Below are 24,799 nucleotides of genomic sequence, written 5' to 3' on the forward strand. Positions count from 1 at the left end.
TCAGGCAAAGCTGCCATGTGGTCTTTGGGAAGAATGGAACTTTCAGGCCTTTTCTCTTTTTTTCACTCATTGTTAAGCAGAAGCAAGAAGTATCAATATTGAGAAATGCCCTGAAGGCTGCACTAGGACTGCTACTATTTAATAATCATGACACTAAATGATTCTACAATTTAAAACTTGGGAGTATATTTCAGTTGCATAAAAACAACAAAAAATCCCTCAGCAAGGTATATCACAATGTCTCCTCACTCCTACAGCAAGATGGGGACTGGCTCACCTTACAGACACAGCCATGAGTAAGAGCAGCCTAAGATCATCTACAAACCTTCAGAAATGGTTTCAAAGGCTCAGAATGGCTTGAACCAGCTTCTTGCCACTGACAATCTTCCATCTACACTAAGTAGGGCATAATTCAAATGCTTTATACTTAAACACACTGTCACCTGGCCATCAAAGGCATTTTCTGGCATTGAGAAGGAAATTTAATTTGAAATAGATAATACAGCAATGTATCTTTGAAAATCTTTTAGTGCCATGATTTGGACAGGAACAGAATCTGAACTTGCAAACAAAGTTTAATATCTATAGAAAAATATATTTTAAGAGCAACTTAACAAAAAAAAAGGTGCATATATTTTTAGTACAGAGAAACTTAGCATACTAAGCAATGACAGTGTTTCTGGGCAGGACTGTACCCACACCATAGGAAAAGACATATTTTATTAAGAAAGAAAGACTTAGTTATATAAGCATCTGAGAAAAGTTACACACGCAGACTTCAACAGGGAGAGAGACTGAAAATGGTGCAACTTCTACCAGCAGAAATAGAAGCAAGTTTAAATGCAGGTCAGCATTAAGAATTCTGAAAGATTACACCTTACCTGACTTTTATATTCTTTTGGAAGCTGGCTGCTATTTAAAACACAGGGTAAACAAATGAGAAGCAAAAGAAATACCTCTTCAAATGGCTCAGTAACTGCTACTGAGCTTCACAGCATGGAGGAGGGCAGAGTCCCTTGTTGTTGGCATCTCCCACCTTTCAGCACCAGACTGCATGACTGGTCATTTGGTCCCAGTTTTCTGTGTTTCCAGCTGCTAGGCTATATTAGAAGAAGAAAAAAAATGCAGCAAATCTTTCCTAATGTATTTTACATAGACAGCTTCTATTTTATTCCTAGAAGTATTTGCAGTCAGACAGAAAAGGTGAAGAGATTTAGCCAGTCACATATGGGAATGGAAGCAGTTTATCAGTGCACAGTGCAAATGATGTCTAAAAACTCCCGTTACTACAGAAATAAAGAAAATTCAGATTTCACAGCCAATAACCCATTCACATTAACATGAAGAACTGAAAGTTCCATGGTTTTGCACACAGGCCAAACAGTCACCTCAATTGCTTGGTCAGAACATCTCCTCCAATCCTCCAAGACTAACTTCAAAATGTCTGGACACCTAACAAACACCAGTGAAAGGGGAGAACCAGACATCCATCGGTGATCTCACACACCATGGAAGACCTCAGAGGCTTTCCTCCATTTCTGGTGCAGTGGTTTGTAGCTCAAAGCTGAACCAGGTGAGCTGGTCATGGAGAGAACTTCTCAGGGTCCAGCACTGCTCAGTATTTTTGTGCCAGCTGGATAATGTGACCGAATTAATCTTCCCTGAGTTTGCAGATGACACCAAGCTGACAGAAGAGGGAGGCAGAGTGGACCCACGAGCCACTGTTCAGAGAGACTTGGACAACCTGCATGATCAGGCCAACAAGAATTGCAGGAGCCTTAGCAGAGATGAAGTCTCGCACCTGCAATGCAACAATGCTCAGCAGCAGCACAGGCTGCTCCATTGCAGTTCTACAATTAGTATCCTATAATTAGTAAAATACCAGTGTAATGTAACAGGCATAGAGACAGATGAACAAACAGACCATACATTTCTACCTCATGAAACGGCATTGGGAAACCAAATTCCATACAAGTCTGGCAAAAAGTTTTAAATACACAAACTGAAAACTGCCTTGAATCCTCCAGACAGAATCAGTTATCTGCGAAAAATGACTCACAGCTAAAGTATTCATACTATGAGAAGTCATTAAAGCATTTAGGATTTTGAATCAGAACTATTTGTAAATTGCAAACACAAGTTCAGCTTGTCAATAGCTTAATACTGCAGATAAAACAAGCAGAGTTCCAAAAAAAGAATAAACTGAACAACCAAATAAATATATCTAACAGTTGGAAAAAAGCCACATCACAAAATGCTTTGTATTTCACAAAGAAGATTTTAATACACATTGATTACTGAGGCCTGATTTCAAAAAAATCCCTACCTCTAGGATTTTTTATCAGGTATACTCCAGTAAACAATTTCTTTTTTATTTTTACCCTTATGACATTAAACCATGTCCTATCAAGTCCCAGTGAACAGAAGAATGCTTGATCAGGTGTGGTAACTTCCTCAGTCCAAACAAAAGACTTGGAAGAACACCTTTAAGACCTCTGCTTTTTGTCACAGCAGTTTAAACATGCAAAAATACAGCCCTTCTGTTACTATTTTACTTGTTTAGCTGTACTTCTAAGTTCCCCAATGCAAATTTATGGCCCTTACTATTCAAATAAACACAGCTTTTGTCCTTCATTTGTTGCACTACTCTGAAAATAAAAATATATTTTTATAAGTTATTTAAAAGTCAGTAGACACCACATGTTGAAAAAGCTAAATAATTAAATCCAAGTTGTTCCCTCAATACACAATGCACAAAGTAAAATACATCTTTAAAATATGTGAGAACAAAAATCTGTAGTGAATCTGAAGAATTGGGAAAGCTGAAAAACTATTTTCCTTGTTACATGGTATTAGAGGTTGTTGTCAGCCACTGCTTCACTCTTCAACTCTTCAAGATGCAGTTTTCGTGTAAAAATCACCAGACCAACAGAAGACAGACACACTGTTCCTCATAGCCAGCCAAGTGGCTGCAGCCACATCCTTTTTTTCTCTGACTGATTTTGAGGTTTTCACTACAAACATGTCCCCTGAGGTACCAAAGGGTTAAAGGTTTAGAGAATGCTTCAGCTATTGGAGCCATTTCCCCTGCCAGCTCATCCTGGTTCCCCTGAAGCCTCAAGAAACCTCAGATTTTTTGTGTCCTCTTGTTCTTCAGGCTTATTCCTGCTACAGTTGCATTTTGTTGAATTTAGTTTTCCACTTTTGCTTCACTTTTCTTTGCTTGAAGAAATTCTTCCTTAGCTTCTTTGGAGCCACACCTTCATTTCTAACAGGCTTAGCTGGCTTGCCTTTTGTTTCCATAGATACTGGCTTTCCCTCTTGGGGTGTGTCCGATTGTCCTGTCACCCCAGTCATCTAAACACGTATGAGGAGAGAATTAAAAAAACCTCAGAAAACCAAATTAGAATTACTAGAATTAATAATCTTCAATCTGTGTTGAGCACAAACATATACAACTACATTCAGACAACTGCCTTCTACTTTATGTCATTTCAAACAGACCCACAGGGCACATCTGGACTGGCACAGCTGGCCTTCAGTCACCAGTGAGAAGTGACCAATCCTGCCTCTTCCCTGCCTGCCTGGATTTCCTTCTGGCAGACACCAAAGGGTAATTAGGAATGGATGCATGACAATTTTGCCTTCAAATGAAGTCAGGCTGGGGCTACAACATGTAACTCAACCTACAAACCATCCCGCAGTGCACAAAGCTGGGCACAGATAGCACATGGCTCTTACACAAATGAGTAAGTCTCTGCTGAAGAAAAATAATGCTTGAAAATCTTACTTTTAAAGGGCCATACTACCTCAAAAATAGTAAAAAGTGAGAGCAGGATCTTTGGGAAATTTCCAAAGCATGATAAGCATCGCTTATTCACCAACATAAAAATTACAAAGCAGGATGAATTCCCAAAAAATTTCTGACCCCCAAAGATGACAGATAAACTACATCAGCTGTACTACAAGGGACTGAAATAGGTCATTCCTAAACTGCTAATCTGCTTTTCCATCAAGTGAGATACTGACCTTCTGTTTCCACCCTTCCCGGGGTGCAGGTGGAAAGGTGCATGGAACTCTTCCATGATTTATGTGGTAGGGCAAAGGGAGGCTGGGATCTAGTGGAACCCATGGGACTGAGAGAGTAGCAGGTACAGCAGGCAGATCACAGTGAGCTTTGTGCAAGTTATAGGATGATCTTGTGCTCTTGTCAAGAGAACTTTTGTAAATTGCAACTGATGAATCTCCTGCAGCATGAGTCAATAAGTAAGAGCCTTCCTCTAAACTAAAATGACAAAAGTTCAAAATTAGAAATATTATTTAAATGTTTTTTGGAGTTTTTTTATTTGATCAGGATAGTTAATATGTTCTTAACGCAAAAGCAGAACATCTTTAGATATTTTACAAAAAGACTGTGCACAAGAAAGCATTAATTAAATTGTATTGATAAATACCTACTAATGAATGTATTTATAATGCATTCATAATATATTAATTTATCAACAATGTACAGACTGTCATCATATTCAACTAAACATGTAAGCATACACTGAAAACCTTCCATGTTGGGCAAACTCTAATTCCTTAACCAGCATCTTAAAAAGAACAATATCTGTGGACACAGACACAAAGAACAGATGAGCTTTCAACACACAGTGGATTAAACAGGTTTTCAGGAAGATGAAAAGTCAACCAGCTGCCCGTATCAAAAATCTTAGTCAAAAATCATGAACCTACAGAAATTATAAAGAGCAGGAAAACCCCTCTGTAAATTGAATGAAAAGGCTTCACTCAACTCACTGCAAGAAGCCTGCTTCACAAAAAAAAAATTGAGATGCAGCCTGAAAGCCTTGAAGTATCTACATAAAGAAGCAGGAGAAAGGTTGCAATGTTGTACAGAGTAAAACAGGCTGTTGTAAGTCAAGGCAAGCAGAAGTGAGCACTGTTATTTCTACAAATCAAGCAGGAAGACTAACAAAACCCAAATGCCTAAACTCTATGTGTCAGCCTGTATACATAATATTACACCTCACCCCTGTGAACTGTTTACTCAGCTCCTAAGAGTCCAGTTTCCCCACTTGAAAAACTGGTTCAAAAGCCTCAAGTTCTTATTCTTTTGTATCATTTATGCAAACCTTGTAATAACCAGCACATTTTACACAGTATTGCATTATGCTATGCTAGACCTAAGAGAACCTGTAAAATATTAATTTCTTCATGTATATGAAGAAATAAAAATCAGAGTAGACAAGCATTCTACAGAAGAAATTGAGTTGGGAAATGTGGCAAACAAATACAATGAACAAAAATTGAGAACTTACTCAGACACCTTTTTCAAAACATGATGAAGTATATTTAATGAATTTGCAGGCCTGTGAAAGAAAAAATAGCGAAAGTAGTAACTCGCAAGGCTTGTTAGGGTTTGAAATTCATTGCTAAAAAAACTTACTAAAAATACTCACTTAATCAATCCAAGTTTTTCTCTTAAAGTTTCTTGAGAAACCTTTTCTAGCATAATAAGCTTTGATGTAAAAGCATCAATATGTCCTGGAAAAAAGAAATTCAATTAATACACTAAAAATAAAACCAAACAAATGTAAGAGCATAATTTGCAGACCTAATGCCTTTTTAAAAGGATAAAAAACTTAGCTCTTTTGGCATAGAACAGTTAAAGTGTTTATCAGTGTTGCACCATAACAGAAAGTAAAATGTGCAGCTGCTGTAAGTGCAGCCATCTGTTCCTGGACTGTCCTTTGAAGGCAGGAGATGCCTGACTCCAGCAAACCTTACATCTTGGGTGGTGTGTGGGATACACAACCATACCTTGCCATGGCCTTAATCTCATCAGTTCATTTGACAAGTTCACAGGTTCATTTGACCCTTATCACTTTGCTTCCTCACTGGACAGATTCTGAAAACTTATCTTTAACAATAAATTTATTTTTGCATTTAATGTACTTGCTTTTCTATTCGGACCTATTGCATGACTTTCTGGGGATGCTGACCTTTGTCTCTTGATTTTTCCCCCCCTTCCTCACTTGAGAAATTACAATTTACAACTCAGGCCTTGATCATGGCAAGTTGTTAAAGACTGTCTTTGACACAATAAGAAGCAACAATTCAAAGCTCCCCTCATAACATTTTTAAAATAAAGGCTCTCAAGGACAGTTTAGCCCACATTTCACTTGATGAGCAATAAGGATCACCAGCATAGCTTGGACATGGACTTGACAACTGTACCTTGCCTTCTAGTTCTTTCTCATGCTGAGGTTTTCCCAGAAATCTATTCTATTTCAGCTCCCACAAGGAGGATGAGGAAAATGTAGCATAATGAAATACAGCCTACTCAGTGGAATTTACCGTCTTACTATAAATGTGCTCTCTTAGGAAGTCTAAATGCTTCAACTGCATAGTTAAAACTGCTAAATCAAAGCATTTCATATTCCAAGCTATCCATTACCAAGTTAATGTGTTGCGTAAGAAGACTAAGTAATAACTCTCACTTTAACAAATTAAAAAATATGCACCAGGCACAACCGATTTCTTTTAAACACAGTACATTTGTTGTTTTTCTTGATATTTTGTGCAAGACTAAGCAGCTAAATTTTATATTCTACATTGCTGACTTCAAAAAGAGACTTGAAGTCATTATTAAAAATATAATTTAAAAAAATCTGTTTGAGTTCTGTATTCCTCGACAGCCCCTCTTCAAACCAGACTTCTCTACTTCTGAACACACTGACAACATAACTGGGAAAAAACCAGTAATTACAAGATATCTATGAACTACTTCCACCTAGTTTATATAACTATATCTTATATTTGAGAAGTGACTGATTGAAAATACTTGACATGTAGTAAGTTACCCATACACTAAGTATTTTTTTCCAATCCATTCTTCAAATAATCTTAATTTGAAGGCCAATACTATTCCATTCATGTGAAGGTAAACTGTTCTTGCAGAAAGTTTTGCTTAGGCACTTAATGCAAATAAGTGAGTAATGGTCAGGGTAAAATGCTGCCATTAATCAGCAAAGCTTATCACAACTTTATTTACTGGTTAGATCAAGTACAAGTGCCTTATTTGGGAAGCTAGTCACAAAGATTACTGCCTTTGCAGATGCAGGATTTCCTGTCTGAGTAGGAAGGGGACTTAACAACCAAGACAGGTCCTTTGCTAGCAAGAGGAAGACAGCACTCTTTGATGATAGTATCTCTGCTTTTTGAGAACATCCTAAAAAAAATTCAACTTCATCTCCCCCCCTTCAGCTGCTGCAGGAGGCCATGGTTACGTGCCTGATTTCTGTCTCAACCTCTGAGCTGGCAGCACTGCGGAGTCATGACGGAGCTGAGATCCTCCCTCTATCACACACAACAATGCTGGACAATTATGGGGCATAGACCAAGGTCCAAAGAACTTTTCATCCATACTTACTTGTCAATACAAGAGATGGTTGAGACAGTGAATTAAGCTTTTTCAAGAGCCAAAAACACCTGTGCAGTTTACCACTGAAGTCTGCTACATGCATAAAAGTTAAAGGCTTAAGTGTCTGATCAAGAATGCAAGTTGTAGGTATTGTGTTAGTAACATCATAGTTTTCAAACCATGTTGTTCCATACTTCCACACTCATACTGTGAGGAAAATTTAAAAAGAGCAGTAAGTTTTAAGGCTTTATAAAATGTTTGATTTAAAAATTATCTTATTATAGAACACATAATTTTACTTAAAATAGTTCAAATTACAGCATGATTTCAGAAGCTCTCTGCCCTTCTCCTCACACTGAACAGATCACTGCAGTAGTCCTACCATCAGGTATCAAATTGGTGACAGCGAATGAGAGATCCACCCCATTTTAAGCTGCCCATAACACAAGGATATCATCACCTGCAGAGAACTGTCCCTGGAGTTTCAGGACAAAGCTCTCTGCTGCAAAGAGCTCACTGGGTAAATCTGGACACTTGTAACATTGCATTTTTCACAGCTCCCTCAGGAATACAAACTGAAAGGCAGAATTTCATAGCTACCTTGCAATATACCAAGAGCAGAAGACTCCCCAAGTAGAATATGATAATAGTTTCCTATTAAAAACTGTGGTAGATGCTGTGTCATAGAATGGATACTTACCTCCACACATTTTTTTTGCCTACCTCTATAAGAAACTACATGGCAGTACCAAGAATCTGCCCCAAAGGCTGGGAGTACCCACCTACTGTGCAGGACAGTGACAGCCCACAGAATCCTGAACCTTCTCAGAGCCCACAAAAGGAGAACTCCTATGCACCCCAGGGCTTGCTTCTGGAAAAAGAGTGTATCCAGGAGCTGACAAACAAACATGTCATTTATCCCAAGCAGGGGAGCAGATGTGCTGGAGGCCAGGTCACTGCAGCCTGCTGGCCCGGGGCACTGCCTGTCAGGTACCTGCAGGTACCTACAGGAGACACACAGAGGAAAGCTGTGCTGGAAAGGAAGGGCCCTGTGGCTCTTCATCTGCAGCAACACCTGCAAACCCAGCCTACTTTCTCCTACATTCCCAGAGCCTCCATAAAATGGGGAGGTGGCTGGATGAGCTGTCTGCAAACTCCTGCGCAAGCCATACGTTCAGTATCCTGTAACTGATGGGAGATTAGATAGACACTCCTCTCCACTTCGTGTACTTAGCAAACATCAGCCCTCTCTCCACACTTCACTGTTTCCTCACACTGCTTGCCACTCTAGAAACGTTAATAAAAACTTGGATAACATCTCCTGCAGGAAGCCCAGCTGTAGTGCAGCTCAGCATGCTGGATATCTCCTCAGTATAAATACCCAGAATGCACTCAGAATAGCGGTCTGCTTGTTGGAGAGAAGCAAGGCCTCTGTACTGTACACTGAGATACAGTTACAAATAGAGAACTCTGCACATAATTAACTCATCACAAGGATTTATTTTTTAATGGAATGGAAAAAACACATCAAATACTGCTTTTAAAGTTTAAAATTAGAAATATAACTTTCATTGAATGAAGAGAGCAGACTAAGTTGCAATTGGCAAATACATAAGATTTCACATAATCCTAATAATTCTATGATAGCTTGCGTAGTTTGTATGTAAAAACTGGAAAACAGAGAAGCTAGCATTTCTAAAATAGCATTCTGTTGTGAGACAACAGCAAAAGTGTAATTCAGTGCAAAAGTGGAAAGGTTAGGCAACCACAGGCCACAACAAACCTAAAACCCAGATTTGTTTCTACAAGAAGGCAAGGCAGGCCCCACTGCAGAACATTCAGTCACTGTATAAACAGGATGGTACTCACTCAGTAGCATATGCCAAGCATATTCTAAATATCAACTAACCACTTTGTTGCTAATTTTCCCTTTTTAAAATCTTATTAATTACAAGATAATTGGTATCAGAAAGCTCTCCATACATTAAAATGGTTGTTAAAACAATCTGGTCACATTCTTTATAAATATCATTTTAATATCTCTACATGACATATTTCAACAAACATTAAAATTTTCCTGACTTTTAAAATGTCATTGTACAAACATGAATATAGCATTTTCTACAGGACATGGATACTAATTATCTAAAACCAAAGTTGGAATATCCTCATCCATTACCCAACAAATTTTAGACAAAAAACTTACTGAAGATAGATGTGAAAAAACAAAATTAGAAAGTTAAAGTAAAAAAGGATATATGGAATATACCTTTAATAAATATGTATCTCTTCTATTATGCTACAAATACTCACATATACACGTGTCTTAAGCAAAAACTCAACACATGAACTTACCAATATAAAATAAGCATTTAGAATGCAGCATACTCTGTGTCCACAGCTGGCACACTTCACTTTCTGTAAGAGCTTCGACACCGTAGTAGGCTTGGTATTCTAGTTTTGGCAACAGGAATATGGGAGTCAGCTGAAAAAGAGAAGATGAAAAAAAAATTAGCAATCACTGTCCAAAAGCATCCACAATTTAACTACATTTTGATAGTTTAAAATAATCACAGTCCTCCACCACAGCTGAAGCAACTTCATTTCAGAGACTTTGTTTGAAGGTTCACATTCTATGAAATCCAAAGTAGAAACTTTGGAGTACAGAGACTTTCTACAGAGAAAGATGAAATGGACAGGGGAAAGTTAAAAAAAAAACAAAAACAAAAAAAGGCCTGGGAAAGCTTTTACAAATAATAAAATTTTGCCACTTAGTAATTTTTCCATGTGACTAAATTAATTTCAAGTTTATACTTCTGTGCTCTACTGCCCCCTGCAGCAATTTAAGAAAAAAATACACATTTCTAATTAGCTTATTAGCAGAATTCTGCTGTTTATCACTCTTGTCAGAATCTCACTTGAAATGAGAACCTAATGCTTGGACTCTCAACTGAAATCAGAGGCTACCCTAACTAGTGAGAGTTAACCCTAATGAACACTGTCATTTCTTACTGACAACACACAGCTTAAATTTCAGTAGAAATTTTAAAAAAAATCAACAAGTGATCGGTTTCTGAGTAACTAAACAGCTATTCCCAGGCATTTATGAGCAGTGGATTAATAGCAAAAATATGGGATTTTTTCAAAATAAGATTCAAAGCAGAGACTCTTGGCAAGTAATCAGAGTTAGAATGATTATTTCCATTTCAACAAAGCACAAGCACCTCACAAAACACCTGCCTGCTGTAAATCTGGGATTCTCAGGAAGGACATACCACAACAAATCTGCTGAATGATTCAGAGGACTCCTTAAAAAAATTACAAATTACTGAGAATTACAGAATAAAATTTCCTTCTCCTCATACTGCAAGGAGTATTTTGATTACAGTTGCAGCCAAACCACTCAATTCCATGAGAAACTATTTGCTAAGGAATGACACAGTATTTTCAAGCAGAACAAATAGAATCTCTTTTTGTGTTCTCTGTTGCTCATTTTATATCCTATTTCTCTGCTTAACTAGGCATGATAGCAAGGCTGAATCCTGCTTGAAAGTATTTATGATCATGAACATTCTCAAAGCCTTGGGGCAAACCCCTAATTACTCCATTAACTTTTAAGAATGGTTCAAAATTACTTTTTGTTTACATGAGTATCCTTACTCAGGCATATTACTGTAGTAAAAAATGGAGAATCACACTTCCTTATCTTGTAATCAAGTAGCTTTAAAGAAATCACAAGTTATTTTTCCCTGTCTTGCTATAGGAAATGTTTACTTACAGAAGACATACTGCAAAGTCACAATTGTCTCAGTCAAAGCACAAATGCTATCAAGGACTGGGAATCCCAGAAATGCCAGTTGAGCACAGCTGTTTTTTTAAAAAAAAGCAAACCCAAAAAAGCTGAAAACAAAATCTTTACCTTTTGGGCCTTATTTTTTTTCTGGTATTGTGTCAGTGGCTTGACTTTCTGCACACTGCAACGCACAAGTAACAACAGATCATTCAAACTGAAGAGCTTGTAAACAACGTTGCCTTCCTCAGGTGCTTGATACTCTGAAGGGTCTTCTTCAAGCAGCTGAAGTTCACTTGACAGATTTCCTAGAGAAAATGAATAAACCAGAAAATGACAAGCTTGGACACTCTTTACCATGAAGCTGATTAGCTTTTTTCCCCTGCAGTAGAGTTATTTGTTCAGTTTTGTTGTTTTTTTCCTAAATTCTAGGATCTGTTTTGTTTCCTAAGATTTTGGGGTGAAAACTACTTTGTAAGGCACAACAAAGTCACTTACATATTAAAAAAAAATAAAATTAAAAGTAATTACACTTGGGAAACATTTATTCTTAAAAAGTATATTTTTAAATAATCCTACATCATTAGATTTCTCACACAAAGAGAGAACTCCAAATGGGAGACTCCATGTATAAATGTAGTTCAAAAGCTGCTTTTTAAGCCACAGACACGCAGCACAAAGGAGAGAAAAAATTTATTTACAATGAATGCCTACTGAGAGCTGCCATCCATTCATCAGCTGCTGAAATAGCTCAAGTCTCAGGTATGGATGGCAGCACAAGTCTCTGCACTAGACATGGAGTTCAACTTCAATCTGGATCCCAGGGTATTGACGAGATGCTACTGAATATCCCAGTGCAGCTTGCAGTACATTACCGAACACCCCTTCAACCCTTAGAAACATTTTAACAAAATGTTTCAAATAAACACAGTAGACTCCAAATTGCATTTCTAAAAATGTATCCAATTCTTTCTCTCTTTGTCCTGCAGATAATGTGGAAATGTGTCAAAACTACACCTACAAACAGGGTAGCGCTATGAACAAATATATATTGAACATAAAATTTGGAGTTTATGTACATGCACACTGTGGAAGATATTAGCCAAGGAACTGGAGGTAATTCTCTATTAGTAAGGTATGTAACTCAAATCTGGCTTTCTGCAAAATAGACACAGAAAGGTTTCTCAGCTTGCTATAGAACTTTTGAATTGTAGAATTACGCTTCTATTCATACACAGTCACTTTTCAGACATGTTGGCAATACTGGATTTACAATCTCTATTAAAGAAAAGTCTCTTATAAAACATCTGAATTCTATACCTTTTTAACAGACAGAGAAATAAAGCATCATGCCTCTCAGCCTTTCAAACTGAGGGAGGAGACATGGTTTTAGCAATTATTCATTTAAATCAATAAAAATGAAGGAAGTGATAACACAATTTCAACTAAAATGGAATTAGTTGTGTTAACCTATAGGTTAAGTAATAATTCCTACATGATCAAATGCATACCTCCTCAGAAAATACCAAACATGTTTTCCCACCAAAAAGCACGGGTTTGTTGGAATTAAATATTTGAGAAGAGTATCTGTCCTAACACAACCTGTCTGATTCTTGCGTATTTATCTGACACACTGAAGTGTTTCTAACTTCAGCTGTACAGAGCTCAGAAGCAACTCAGGCATGTGAGGAAAACCTCCAGGGCCATGGTCTCCAGAATCTTCACGACTTGTAATTCTGGGCTAAGGTCCAGGTGCAACATAGATTCAATACCTAGCTAATTGCCTGAAAACTTGGAGAGGTGGCTTGTAGTCAATCCTCATTTGCCTTCTGGGACAGAGTGCTGGGAGTAAAGCAACTGCAACTGAACCAGAAGGCTCAAAACTTAAGACATACAAATTTAATTTTTTCCCCATTTTTAATTGCAAATTAAATTAATTTTTAATTTTTATTCTACAAAATATTAAATATTAATTTTTATTCTACAAAAAATTAAAATAATTCTACTCTTGATTGACAAGACACTACTTCTGCAGACCAGACAATTCAAATATTTAAATTTCTGTGCAAAAATAACTCATTCCACTACCAAATGGTTTATTTTCCTTGATTAAAACCCTTGTGTATAACAACTTGTCTCTACAGTAAAACACTATTTCACATTCACCTCTGTGGACAAACAGCTGCCAGTGCTCCCTTCTGCATGCAAGACAGTAATTCCCAGACAGAGAAGGTACTGTTAACTTGAGTCACATCTCTAAACAGATGTAACAGATGCACTATTGAGACCCTCTTCAGATAAAGGAGGTAAAGTGCTTTCTGTTCAATTTTCCTCCTTATGCAATGACCACACTTACTCTTTGGCACTCCCTCAAAAAGCCATGTCCAGGTATTTCTAGAGGAGCGGGTGGGATTGGAGGCTGGGGCTGGCACAGTTTCTGTGCTGGAGGTCATCAGTGTTTTTGGGGACTGAGGCAGCTGGGCTGGCACAGCATTAGAATTGTCACAGCTCACCACTGGCTCATAAGCTTTTTGGGAAGGGGACTTGAGAAGTTCAGTCTGCATTTCCAAAATTTGCCCAACAGGATCCAATTCTTTGGATAACTTTCTTGGAGGTTTCTTGGAGGCTTTTTTTCTCTGATCCATGGTATCTGAGCAGTCAGTGATGCTTGCTAAAGGACTCTGGGTAGGGGAAGGAGATCTGACAGTCTCTGCTGAAGTACAAGAAACAGTGGTTGGTTCAGCTGGTTTCCAACAAGCAGTGGTTGTACACTCTGAATCAATCACCAAACGCTCTTCATCTGTGTCACTGCTGCATGAAGAACTGTAAGTCTCTTTTCTCTGTGCAGCATCGGGCTCTTTCTCAGAACTCACAGCAACAGATAGAGAATTTAATTTTGTTTCAGTGTCCAGTACTTCCTTGGTCATGACATCCTGTGCTTTGTTCAGTTCTACCTCCACTGACTGAAAGCTTTTACAAGGAGAATGTTCTTGAGGCCTGAAGCATGGAGTGCCATCTAATGATGGAAGCTGCATGTTGGCACATGCTGAACCTTCTTGCTCAGAAAGGGTGTTTTTCTCCTCTGCATCTCCGCTGTTTATGGCAGATGAATTCTTCTCCCCCATTTTTAAGCCATGAGATAAATCATTAGCAGTGTTACTAGCTGCAGGAAAAGTACTTTCCATTTTACAAGTTCTTGAGAGTTTGGTAGCTGCTCCAAAAGTTTCAAGCTCTGTAACATCAACATCGAAGTCCATTCCTGTGTCATCTGGAGGAGGAATTGTCCTGCACTGGTAGGTATCAGAACACACCTTAACACAGGGATGAGGAAGTAATAAAATTAAAAAATGCCAAAATGATAAAACAAACCAAGAAACAAGACACTGCCAAACAGAAGACACAAAAAAATATTCTATCATCCATATCTGCTAGGAAGGAGGAACAGTAATTGAAAAACAATTTTTCTTGTTTAACTTGGAATATCTTGGGTTCTACGAGTTGAAAGGCCTTTCTAAAGAGAAAAAGTTCACAGAACTTTTTCCACTGAAGCAAATTGATCAAAAGACGTTTTAATTAAGTAAACATTAAAGCTGAAATGCCCAAGCACTTAAAGGAACCAGACAGACACTTTCCAACAGGGTCTATAACTCAGCAACAGAAAATCACCATGAGAAAACTTAAATTTCTCTTTATCACAAAAAAGTAACTTATAAATTTTAACACAAGTTTTTAGTTTTACTTGTTTTTAAGAATATGTGAACCTACATACATTCCACTGAAACAGGTTGTCCTCAGCTGGTTTGTCCATTGATACATCAGAAATTGAAACGTAAGATGTTTTAGTTGCTAGGAAATCCATTGGAATTTCATGGAAGATTTGATTCCTCTCTCTTACTGTCATTTCTTTTCTCATCAGAGGTGGATCAACATAAGCCACTTTGGCTGATTTGCTACCTTTCCAAGAAAGGAGATTGAGTACATATTAAATGAAAGGAAGAAAGACTGCTGTATAACTTAAATAAAAAAAATCTTTCAATTTCCAATTACAGTCAAATCTACTGCACATCCACACCAGAAGAAATGAAAAATGACGCTTTCATTCATTAACAACAGAAAATAAAAGTATGTCCAGATACAGTGTGAATTATTATGATCCTGCAGCAGTAATATACACCACATTAATAGCTGAACATATTTCAAATGCAGTTCTAAGTAGAGAATTTGTAAAATAAGAACTGAGGTTTCATCATTTCCTACACAGCATCATATCATCAAATGTATCCCGTTTTCCAAAAAGATCTTTTTTTCTTCCTTGTTTGAAACTCAGTGCTTTTATTTAAGTCTCGTTGCCCAAGTGATAGCTACAGTTTATTTCTCTTCTGATCAGTTAACTCTGTCAGGGCTCTGCTGCCCCACTCCTTTGTTTGCACCTCAACACACATACAAATCACCCAAAAATAAAAGCCCACCACAACAGAAAACCAAGGCAAATGGTGAACACAGCCTCCCTGTTTTACAAAAAAACATAAATTAAAGGGGCTGATTACAGTGAAAAGTGGAAAAGGAAGTTGCAGGGAAACCCTTCAAGAACCACTGTGTATTTCCAGCACAATCTGAATGCCCTTTAGGTGTTAATCTTGGATCCAAAAATTAAGCTTAAAAACTGTAATTCTGCTACAAAAGAAATGAGGCATTATCTTTACTGATCAAGTCATTAAACTTCTCTTAGGAAAGTGAAAATTTGTAAATGTTGCAGGTATTTGATAGCTTATTTACTATCTGTAAGTGTCCTAAAGAAACTTGTGTAAAAAGCACTTCTTCTACATAGAGCGTATAAAAAGCACAATAAAAATTACAAATACTTGAATAAACCGTATTGTGTTTAGAAAGTGTAAGGGAGGAAATTTATTATTAAAATTACTGAAGAAGTGCTTGACAACTAAAGTAAAGCAGTCAGATGACTTCATCAGTTTATTGAAACATTTTCTGTTGCAACTGAAAAAATTACCTTCACAGACGTTAATTCCTTACTTACTATTCTGTGATGTAAATAGATCCTCTTAATTCCAGAAAATGTTTGCTTTTTGCTTTTTCATAAAATTTCTGAATTTCTCTGGTTTTTCAGTTTACTGAAATCATGTCACTTGAATTTTAATAGCTTCATGCAGTTTTTTTCTTCCCAAGTTGCACATCTTACAGTTTAAAAGCAAAACTGTTTTTAACTGGTTTTTGTTTCAGCTTCTTTTTCCCCAGGTGGAAAATGGTTGAATGTCCAAATGCAAAGTTTAGGGTGGTAACTGTAGAGGTTGTTACTCTTCTCAGTAACAAGGTGGAAAAAGGTACAGGAAACCATATCCAGTGATCCTGGATCAGCTTTCCAGCTTCTTTGGACAACCCCCCCATAGTTTTGTAACAAAAACATCCCATACCTGCAACAGTGATCATTTTAACACAAACTGGAATTTCCCACTGTTCCTTGTAGTTTAGTCCATGATTATTCAGTAAAGTAAATAACGACTGATTACTTAAAACAACTTGAGGACAGTATTTCAAAGCAAGTTTTTCTGCATTTGAATCTGAACTAATATCCTAAAGAGGAAAAAAAAAAAAAGTTATTTCTTTCAAAGATTTTCTTTCAAGAAATACACATAAATTTAGATTTACAAGAAAAACTCCAAACCCAACTAAAAATGGATATATGCAACCCCTACCCACCACAAAAGTTCAGAGACTATAGTCCCAGGCTTCAAAATTAAATGAAAGAGAAAAAAAACTTCCCTGAAGGTTTTCAGCTGAATCTTATGCATTCACATTGCAGCATAAGAAAATATATCTTTGAAACTTGTGTTTTAAGTTAATTTCCATACATTTGAATTGCTAGGTTGAATAGGAATTTAGATAATCATGAAATATGGGAGCAAACTGAAGCAAAAAAAATCCCCCAAACCAGATTAACTAACAAATATACACTACAGATCTTTTTACAAGGTAAGCAACAGCACAATAAAGACATCTGTTATTGAAGTCTGGTTAAAACTGAACAGTTGTTTCAATAGTAATTAGATATAAAGAACCTTAAATATAAAATCATCAAGAATAAAAATTCAGAATTGAAATGATAAAATTGTTAAACTTTATAAGTTTATAAAACTTTATTTCCATGAAGGAAGGAGGCTGGGAATGCTCATGAAGTTGAAGAACATCATCAAGGACTAAGAAGATAATGGAAGTCCAGGAGCACTGAGGGCCATGAAAGAAGTAAGAAAAACCCAGCTATGTTCTTTTTTCTGCCACCTGAGACATCATCAGAAGGGTTCTGTTTACAGCTTCAACATCTTTGAGGCTTATACCATTCTCCTGCATCACCCCTGCTTCTTTCTTCAGCAAGTGTCTTTGAAATTACAGTGCTTCTGTTGAAAGTTTGGGTTTTGGTATGTGAAAAAACTCATTAAATTAACTGATAAAAAATTACATGGCATAAACAGTCCAAAAACTCAGTTCTACAGAATGAAAACTCCGATTTTCACAGTAGAAGAACACAAAGAGAAATATCAACTATTTAATGGTCCAATGCAGTAGAAAAACTGTTCAACACATAAAAAGGATCAGATTGCACTTCTGTACAGAATATGCCTTAAAAATGACAATAAAACGTTACTTACATTATGCATAACATGAGCCTTTTTTTCTGGGGTTATAATAGATGCAACAGTGCTATAATCTGTGGGCAGCTGCACAGGCATGGAAGAGAAATCTGTTTGACCACGTCTTGCTGTACCCTGGGGGAAATCAAGCAGTGTCAAAAAATAGCTTTCACAGCAATCGTGCTCACCCAACACCGCACTTCTTATGATGAAAAATATTAGGAATTTACACAGGTGCATTATAAAGCTATGCGATAAAAGAAAGCACACTATTAATGTAATCTTTTTATGGCAAACATCTGGTGAAAAGTGTTAACAGACTACCAAAATAATTTTATTAAAAGTTTTAATTAATAATTTAAATTTTAAATTAGAATTCCTAACTCAAGAACTGAATAGTAGTTGCAAAAATCCCTAATCCTTGCATAACATCATTCTGATGTAATTCTACCTCCTTAAAAAACCCCACAAACCCAATATGTGTACACAAGATATTACCATTGCAAGAAGATTTTTTTCCAGCCGAAAGGTCAGCTGTGTATGAAACTTTCCTCCCATGATACTTGTGATCTCCTGCAGGGTGTAAAACTCTGGATACTTCTGCACATGTCCAATACACGCACGTAGCAATTCCTAACACAAAAAGAATAATAACTTACACATTTGTATCTTTCATAAGAATTTAATTTTGAAAAGCTTTCTTTCTGCAGTTTCAAGTTGCATTTAAAAACTTGCAGGTACCAATACAGATCTGTAATACTCTTACAATCACAGCTATGAGAACTGCAATATATTCCAGATTCTCCTCAGCCCTTCATAAGAAAGGCTACAATGCATGCACACAGCTCAGGCCAGTCATTAAAAACATGCAGTGCAGTACAGTTTGAAATGTGTTAAAGCAGGCAATTTTCTTTTTAGTTATTTATCTTGGGTTTTACAGGAAGTAATATTTTTTTGTGTTATTACCCAGCTTACACTAAGCCTAGGCAAAAGTCACAAAGCTAAAGGCAGAGGGTGATTCCACTTGTGTTGAAACTCACTATCATGTCAACTCTACATAATTTTTTACAATATCTGAATTAAGTGTTTAGGATATTTAGATTTTATTTAGTAACTAGAATGAAGTATTTCTGCAAGTATTGGTTAAAACAAAATATGGGCCTCTATTTCATTTTTAAGTCAGGGTTTTAACAATAAATAGGACTTGAATTCTGGAGATATATTTGTGACCAGATGACAAGATACAAAATTGCAAACCAAATCCCAATATTTAGGGGACAAAAAAAGGAAAGCAAGGTGTTTGTCTTTCACATGTGCCCAAACTCTGTGTTAGCCCAGTAACAGCAAAGTTTAATGAAATAATATCCTGGATTTTTTTTCAAAAATGTACTATAAACCCAAGAACAATACCAGAAGTTGCATACATGTTTGATCTTAGAATCATCAAAGGAGATATTTAACACAGCATGAACTTGCAAAGGGTTACGATTAAAGCCCGAGTCACTTCTAAATAAAGTGACTTTTTAACATGCTACTGTGACATGCTACTAAGCTTTCCTGTGGAGGAAAGCTTAACATTCTGTCCAGCAGTGTACATCTAGGAACCATTTCCTAATGGAAATGCATACTGAAAATGCAGCTCTTCCTTTACTGAATATAAAGGAGCAATTTATTTATTTGATGAATAAATACTTCTGGAGCACTGTAAAAAGTTATTTCCCTTCTATCACATCTTTTTGGCTCCAGGGAACCACAGGCCAAGCCACGCTGCACAGCATTAGGGAAATGGCCACTTCCCCGTCTCATCCCAACACAAAATCAGCAGCAGGCCAGGGAACATCACATCCCATGAGCAGTTCTAGGGCTGGAATTCAGCATGGCATTGGTAATTACCTCAGTATAACACAGGGCATCTTCAGAGATGGCATCATAATCTTGGGCGCAGCTCTTTGCAGCATTTTGGGCAAACTTCATAAATTCTGCAATTTCATTGTTTACTACTTCTTTCATTTGCTGGGGGAAGGAAACAAATCTATTTTTAAGGCAAAACATACATATCTCTATGCTAGATATGTAACCAACAAAATTTCCAGAGAGACAGTACAGGTAATGATATGAGGGAAGAAATGGATTTCACTTGCTACTCAACTTGGCAAGCGTTCAGTTTCACTTAAGCAAAAAAAAAAATTTGCATGGCCCGTGCCACTATGAAATGCTAAAATCACAGTAAGGACAACTTGTAAGTTCCTCCTCAGAAAATAAAAAAAGCTTTTTTGAGGGCTGGGGGGCTGTTTGGTCAGTTGTCAAAAGATCTACACTTACCCTCAGTTGTTCAGATCACTGAAAAAAAAACCCCAACAAAACAAAAAAGCCACAAACCCCCAATTTCAATGAAATAACCATAAACACTTTCAATTTCTATTAAAAAGCTTATCCTGAATACTTCAAACTTTTATTACCTTCCATAATACCATGAATTCTAGGACAATTAATTATGACAAACTGAACTGAAAATCAATTTTTCCCTTTTCTTTTATTCTTTGTAGGAAAAAAAGTTGTATTAGTCCCTTCGTGATGGTCATATGTTCATATCTTACCATGTATGTGAAAAATTCCCTTTGACTTTCTGCAGTAACTTGGAAATGGTTTCTTTTTTTTGAGAACTTAGTCATCAGATATAAGTATGTTTTCTGCTCCTTCTCAGTCAAACAAGAGGTAAATGGATAGGGGAGTCTGGGCTCTGGAAGAGGATGGTCATTAGCTGGGCTTTCAGTGTCCACCTCAAGTGACTCTGCAGCCTGCATGCTACACGTCTGTCTGTTTTCTGAAGGGTTTGCCAATGCCTCCACATTTTTCTTTGCCTCTCTGAAAGAAATGCAACAAATGAATGAATTTGCAGTCTTCACATAAATACTAATATTGGTCAGAAACAATAAAGGCAGCTGTGCAAACCTGAACTGATCTGAGAGACACTGCTGTTCAAACTCCTATCTACACCAGAGGACTGTTCTTATTCTGAAACTTCACCTGTACAATCAAACTAACCCTTAGTGCCAGCAGCAGGTCTGCAACTGGTTTAAAAACAAACAAACCAAAAAAGGTAGGTTTGTTTTTTTGTTTTTAAATGGTGCTAACAAGCTAAATATGAAACACATTCTTTGTTCTGGAAACACACATTATTAACAAAAATATAAAGAATCTCCACATTTCATCAGTCACTGATGGCCAGTGTTCAGAAACTGTTTGCACTTACAAAGGTTGGATGTCAGTCCATTCTGTAAAGGACAGTAAAGGAGAAAGGCTTTTTCTAATTAAATATTTCTTTCATTGAAGAAGAAGGAAATTAAAATTACTTCATTGTAACATAGAAATTCCAGATTTTAATGAAGAAATTCTTACAGAGTACACAAATCAAGCATTTAATTTTCTTCTCTAAACAATGCTGGAATCAGTCACCAAAAATAATAGTAGGCTAGGGCAAGAGGCATAGCTGTTCTAACAATAAAGAAGTAACATAAAGCTCATTCTTAAAATAACTCCAGTAAACAAAGGCCAACCAGCCTAGCCTTGGTCTATTTAAAATAATTGTACTTAAGAGAGAAAATATTCAAGGCTAACAAAATGAACATTAACTGGTGATCTTGGAAAAATCATATTTTTAAGATACTATTTCAGCAGTAGAAAACATCTCAAGTGTCATTCAAACCCAGCAGTATCACATCCACAGTTCTTAATAACACTTCACAGCTGTCTCTGTAAATATGAGAATGTGTCCATCCTTGTGGCACAAACTGGCAAATTTAATTAAGCTGTAGCAGCAACAAGATGCTGACTCAGATATGCCAGTGTAAGAACATCAAGACATTCTAGCAGCTTAAATTGGCTATATTCAGCACTGAATGAAATGGCAGCACATCAAGATCATTTCAGTATGCACTGCTGTCACAGTCTTCATTGGGGTGCAAACCAAAATAATCTGACAGAGCTTTTCTGTCCATATTTACAGCATTATACTTTATTTGAGATGACGGCTTAAATTTTTCCCCTTCATTTTATCAACAACCTGCTTTCACTGCTTCTGCACCAAGGGAACATACACTTTTGTAAATACCTACGAGAAACTCCCCAAAATTAGCTAATTTCCTCCAGCTTTTACTTTCACACTTGCTTCAACAGGTTTAATTTCTCTTCCTCATGACTCTGGCCACACAACCCAGTTCCATCAACTTCTGTTTTTTACCAGGTGCAACCTTTCTGGCTCCTTCTGGTTGTAAACCCACTCGAACCACACACAGTTGGCCACAATCCCACTCCAGAAACTCTTCTAAGGAAGAATCCCACAGTAGTATCAGATGTACCAGTAACAAGCTGTGAGGCTGTGCTTGCAGCTTGTTAATTTAAGGGAAGTTGCTCCAATAGGTACGAACCAGAACAGTCTTCTCTAGCTAAAGATGTGGGATGAAGAAATGTGATATAACAGGTAGCCCCCTCAAATGCACACTCTGTCAGTTCTTAAAAACACAGTAAGACCCCTTTTCAACAAACTATTTCCTCACTTACATGGTTTCCTAACCACATTCCTCCCAGTGTGATGGTTCGTGCACCAGGCATCATGTTCACCTCCCTTATCAGCTTAATGACCTCTTAAACAAAGTGTCTAAATACAGTCTGCTCAGATTGAGCAGCATGAGCCACACTTTTCACTATGTGAAATAGATGTTATTCTACTTCTTCAACCTAAGGTAATATAAAAATGACACTGAAACTACCTGTACTGCCTGTGTTCACACAGCTTCATGTCCCAAAGGACTCAACCCGGACTCCTGCTGCTTTCTGAGGTTTCACAATAGATAAAGCACAGGCCAAGAGCTGGCCCAAGGAGTCAGTAACAAAACCCAGTGTGCTAGTCAACATGCAGCTTTCCCCAAAACAGTATGGGGATCCATTAGATGATAACAAAGAGCACAAAATGATAAAATAATATACCTTTTTGATAAATGCCAGAGTTCAGAGAGGCTCAGAGACAAGGAGTACTTTTCATAAAGTTCATGGGAAAAAAATACTTCTTGGCCATTTTTTGCTGGGATATCCCTAATAAAAGAAAATTTAAAAATAAATATATTGCAAAACAAACAAAAATAAAAGGCCACATCTGCCCCTGAGAAACAGTAACAAGAATTAATTTATACAAAAAAAAAAGAGGCTACCTACACAGTGGTTCCAGATTTCCTCTTGACAGAAGTTATGTACGTACTAATGCCTTATGTTCTTCCATAGTAAAATATGTATTCTTTACAATATAGACGAATTTCATTAATACAAGATATCAATTCTAGGTATGGGGAGAGAAATTCTGATGCGAGTTTCACACTTTCACTAACTTTGGGATAAAATCACTGGAATTCTTGAGAGAAACAGACCAGCTTTAACTTTTCAAAAGATATTTGTTCTTGTCTTCTACGCGGATATGACCTAGATTGCCTTTTTCTTTTTCCTCATATAGCAGTTCAAGTGAACGGGGTTTATACAATCCCATCCTTCCTAACCCTCGCGGAAGGTACGAGCAAAGACCTTATTTATGTTTTACGTCACAAACTAATTCCAACCTATCTCGCCTCTCTAGGGTTAAAGAGGCGAAATACGTATTTGCAGAGCTTTTCGTATTAGAAACACAAACAAGGTCCGTGCCCAGAACCCACGCGGTGGATCTGCCCGCCCTCACAGCCCCTCAGCGCGGCCCCACAGCCCGGCGCTCCCAGGGGCCGCCCGCGCTCCTCCCGCTCCCCCGCCGGGAGCGGCAGGAAATGGCGCACGCGCCCGAGGGGCGGCGCCCGCCGGGGCGGGAACCGAGCCCTCCCCGTTCCCCCCGGCTCGCGGCGCGTTCTGCACCCGACGGGGCAGCGCAGAGCTGTGTCCGTCGCCCACGCCGCAGGCGCGCCCGGCCAGGCCGCTCGGGGAGAGGGAGACGCGCTCACCATTTCAGCGGCGGCCCCGGGGCCGCCATCTTAACAAAGCCCTCAGGGCAGCAACTTCGCGGTTCCCCGTCTCACCACCGCGCAAACCCTTCTGGGCACTGGCCAATCAGCGCCGGGCATATGGGTCAGGTGTTCTGAACCGGCCAATGGGGACACGGACTCGAGCAGAACCTCAGAGTGTGGCCGCCATTTTGTGGCGGGCGGGGCGGATGATGGCGCGGAGCCGAACTGCGCGGGGAGATTTGTTCCGTGTTCACAGGCGGGGCCGAGGCGGGGTCTGGATGTCTCGGGCGGCAAATCCCGCCCCTCCCCGGGTGTTTCAGAGGTGGGGCCCTGGGCAGAGGGTGGGTGGCTCGGGTGGGTCCTACCGCTCCGGCAGTGCGGGGGTGGTGGGGGGCGGCGTGTCACTGAGGGGTTGGAGCCGCGTGTGAGGACTGGCGCGCCCTTAGAGGCGGCTATGTTCATCGTTTCCTTCTTCTCTTACGCGTTCAGTTTCCCTGACTCACTTCTCGAGAGCAGAATCGCAAAACCTTTTTTAACTGACGGGCAGGCTTCCCAGTGTGGTAAAATGTGGAATTCGGGTATTCTCAGAACCCATAGGTCTGGTGATGGCAACTCATTTGCTTGTGGTGTTACAAGAAAAGGTGATGCCGGTCACTGCTCTAAAGAGGGGAAATTATAAGGGGAGAGTGTGTACTTGGTGTTCTGTGATTAAAACGGGACACTATTACACAAGTACATGAGAACCCAGAGGTTATTCAGAATTATTTCCAAACGCAACAGCAAGGCTGTCTTCAGCTTGCTTGCAGATCAGTTTTAAGGACAGTGATTTTAATTTTGCCCTCTTGATTTGTTTATCTTAGAGACGCAGAAAGGTTTTCTCTCCCACTGGATAGACCCACCCAGAGCCTAGCCGTAGAATTACCCCCTTGTAAGGAGTGATCTTACTTCCCAACCCAGGTAT

General features: G+C 38.3%; 1 protein-coding gene across 8 annotated transcripts; it reads right to left on the reverse strand.

The window, feature by feature from the left end:
* Nucleotides 1-719: 719 nt before the first annotated feature.
* Nucleotides 720-23,931, reverse strand: ICE2 (interactor of little elongation complex ELL subunit 2). 8 transcript variants are annotated; one of them, XM_058846465.1, is made up of 15 exons: nt 23,836-23,931; nt 22,847-22,951; nt 20,458-20,725; nt 19,754-19,873; nt 18,359-18,493; nt 17,879-17,995; nt 16,646-16,805; nt 14,986-15,170; nt 13,573-14,527; nt 11,346-11,524; nt 9,782-9,911; nt 5,463-5,547; nt 5,322-5,372; nt 4,030-4,285; nt 720-3,357 (listed from the first exon to the last, which is right to left on the reverse strand). In XM_058846465.1, exons 1-15 carry the CDS (start codon nt 23,862-23,864, stop codon nt 3,169-3,171), a joined length of 2,964 nt encoding a protein of 987 aa, XP_058702448.1. In that variant the 5' UTR covers nt 23,865-23,931; the 3' UTR covers nt 720-3,168. The 8 variants fall into 8 exon arrangements, with proteins under 8 accessions (XP_058702448.1, XP_058702449.1, XP_058702456.1 ...); XM_058846466.1 differs by lacking the exon at nt 23,836-23,931 and adding an exon at nt 23,281-23,658; XM_058846473.1 differs by lacking the exon at nt 23,836-23,931 and adding an exon at nt 23,072-23,096.
* Nucleotides 23,932-24,799: the final 868 nt, after the last annotated feature.

This window comes from Poecile atricapillus, chromosome 11 (genome assembly GCF_030490865.1).
Source record: "Poecile atricapillus isolate bPoeAtr1 chromosome 11, bPoeAtr1.hap1, whole genome shotgun sequence".
Taxonomy (NCBI): Eukaryota; Metazoa; Chordata; class Aves; order Passeriformes; family Paridae; genus Poecile; species Poecile atricapillus.

Bases quoted from the DNA above. Each gene is read 5' to 3' on its own strand.
- ICE2 (XM_058846465.1), bottom strand. From the start codon at position 23,864: ATGGCGGCCCCGGGGCCGCCGCTGAAATG. The intron at 17,996-18,358 runs GTAATATCTTGT...GATTTCCCCCAG, and splicing joins AAAAAAATCTTCTTGCAATG to GGTACAGCAAGACGTGGTCA. The intron at 9,912-11,345 runs GTAAAGATTTTG...TCTCTTTTTCAG, and splicing joins AAAAAAATAAGGCCCAAAAG to CTGACTCCCATATTCCTGTT.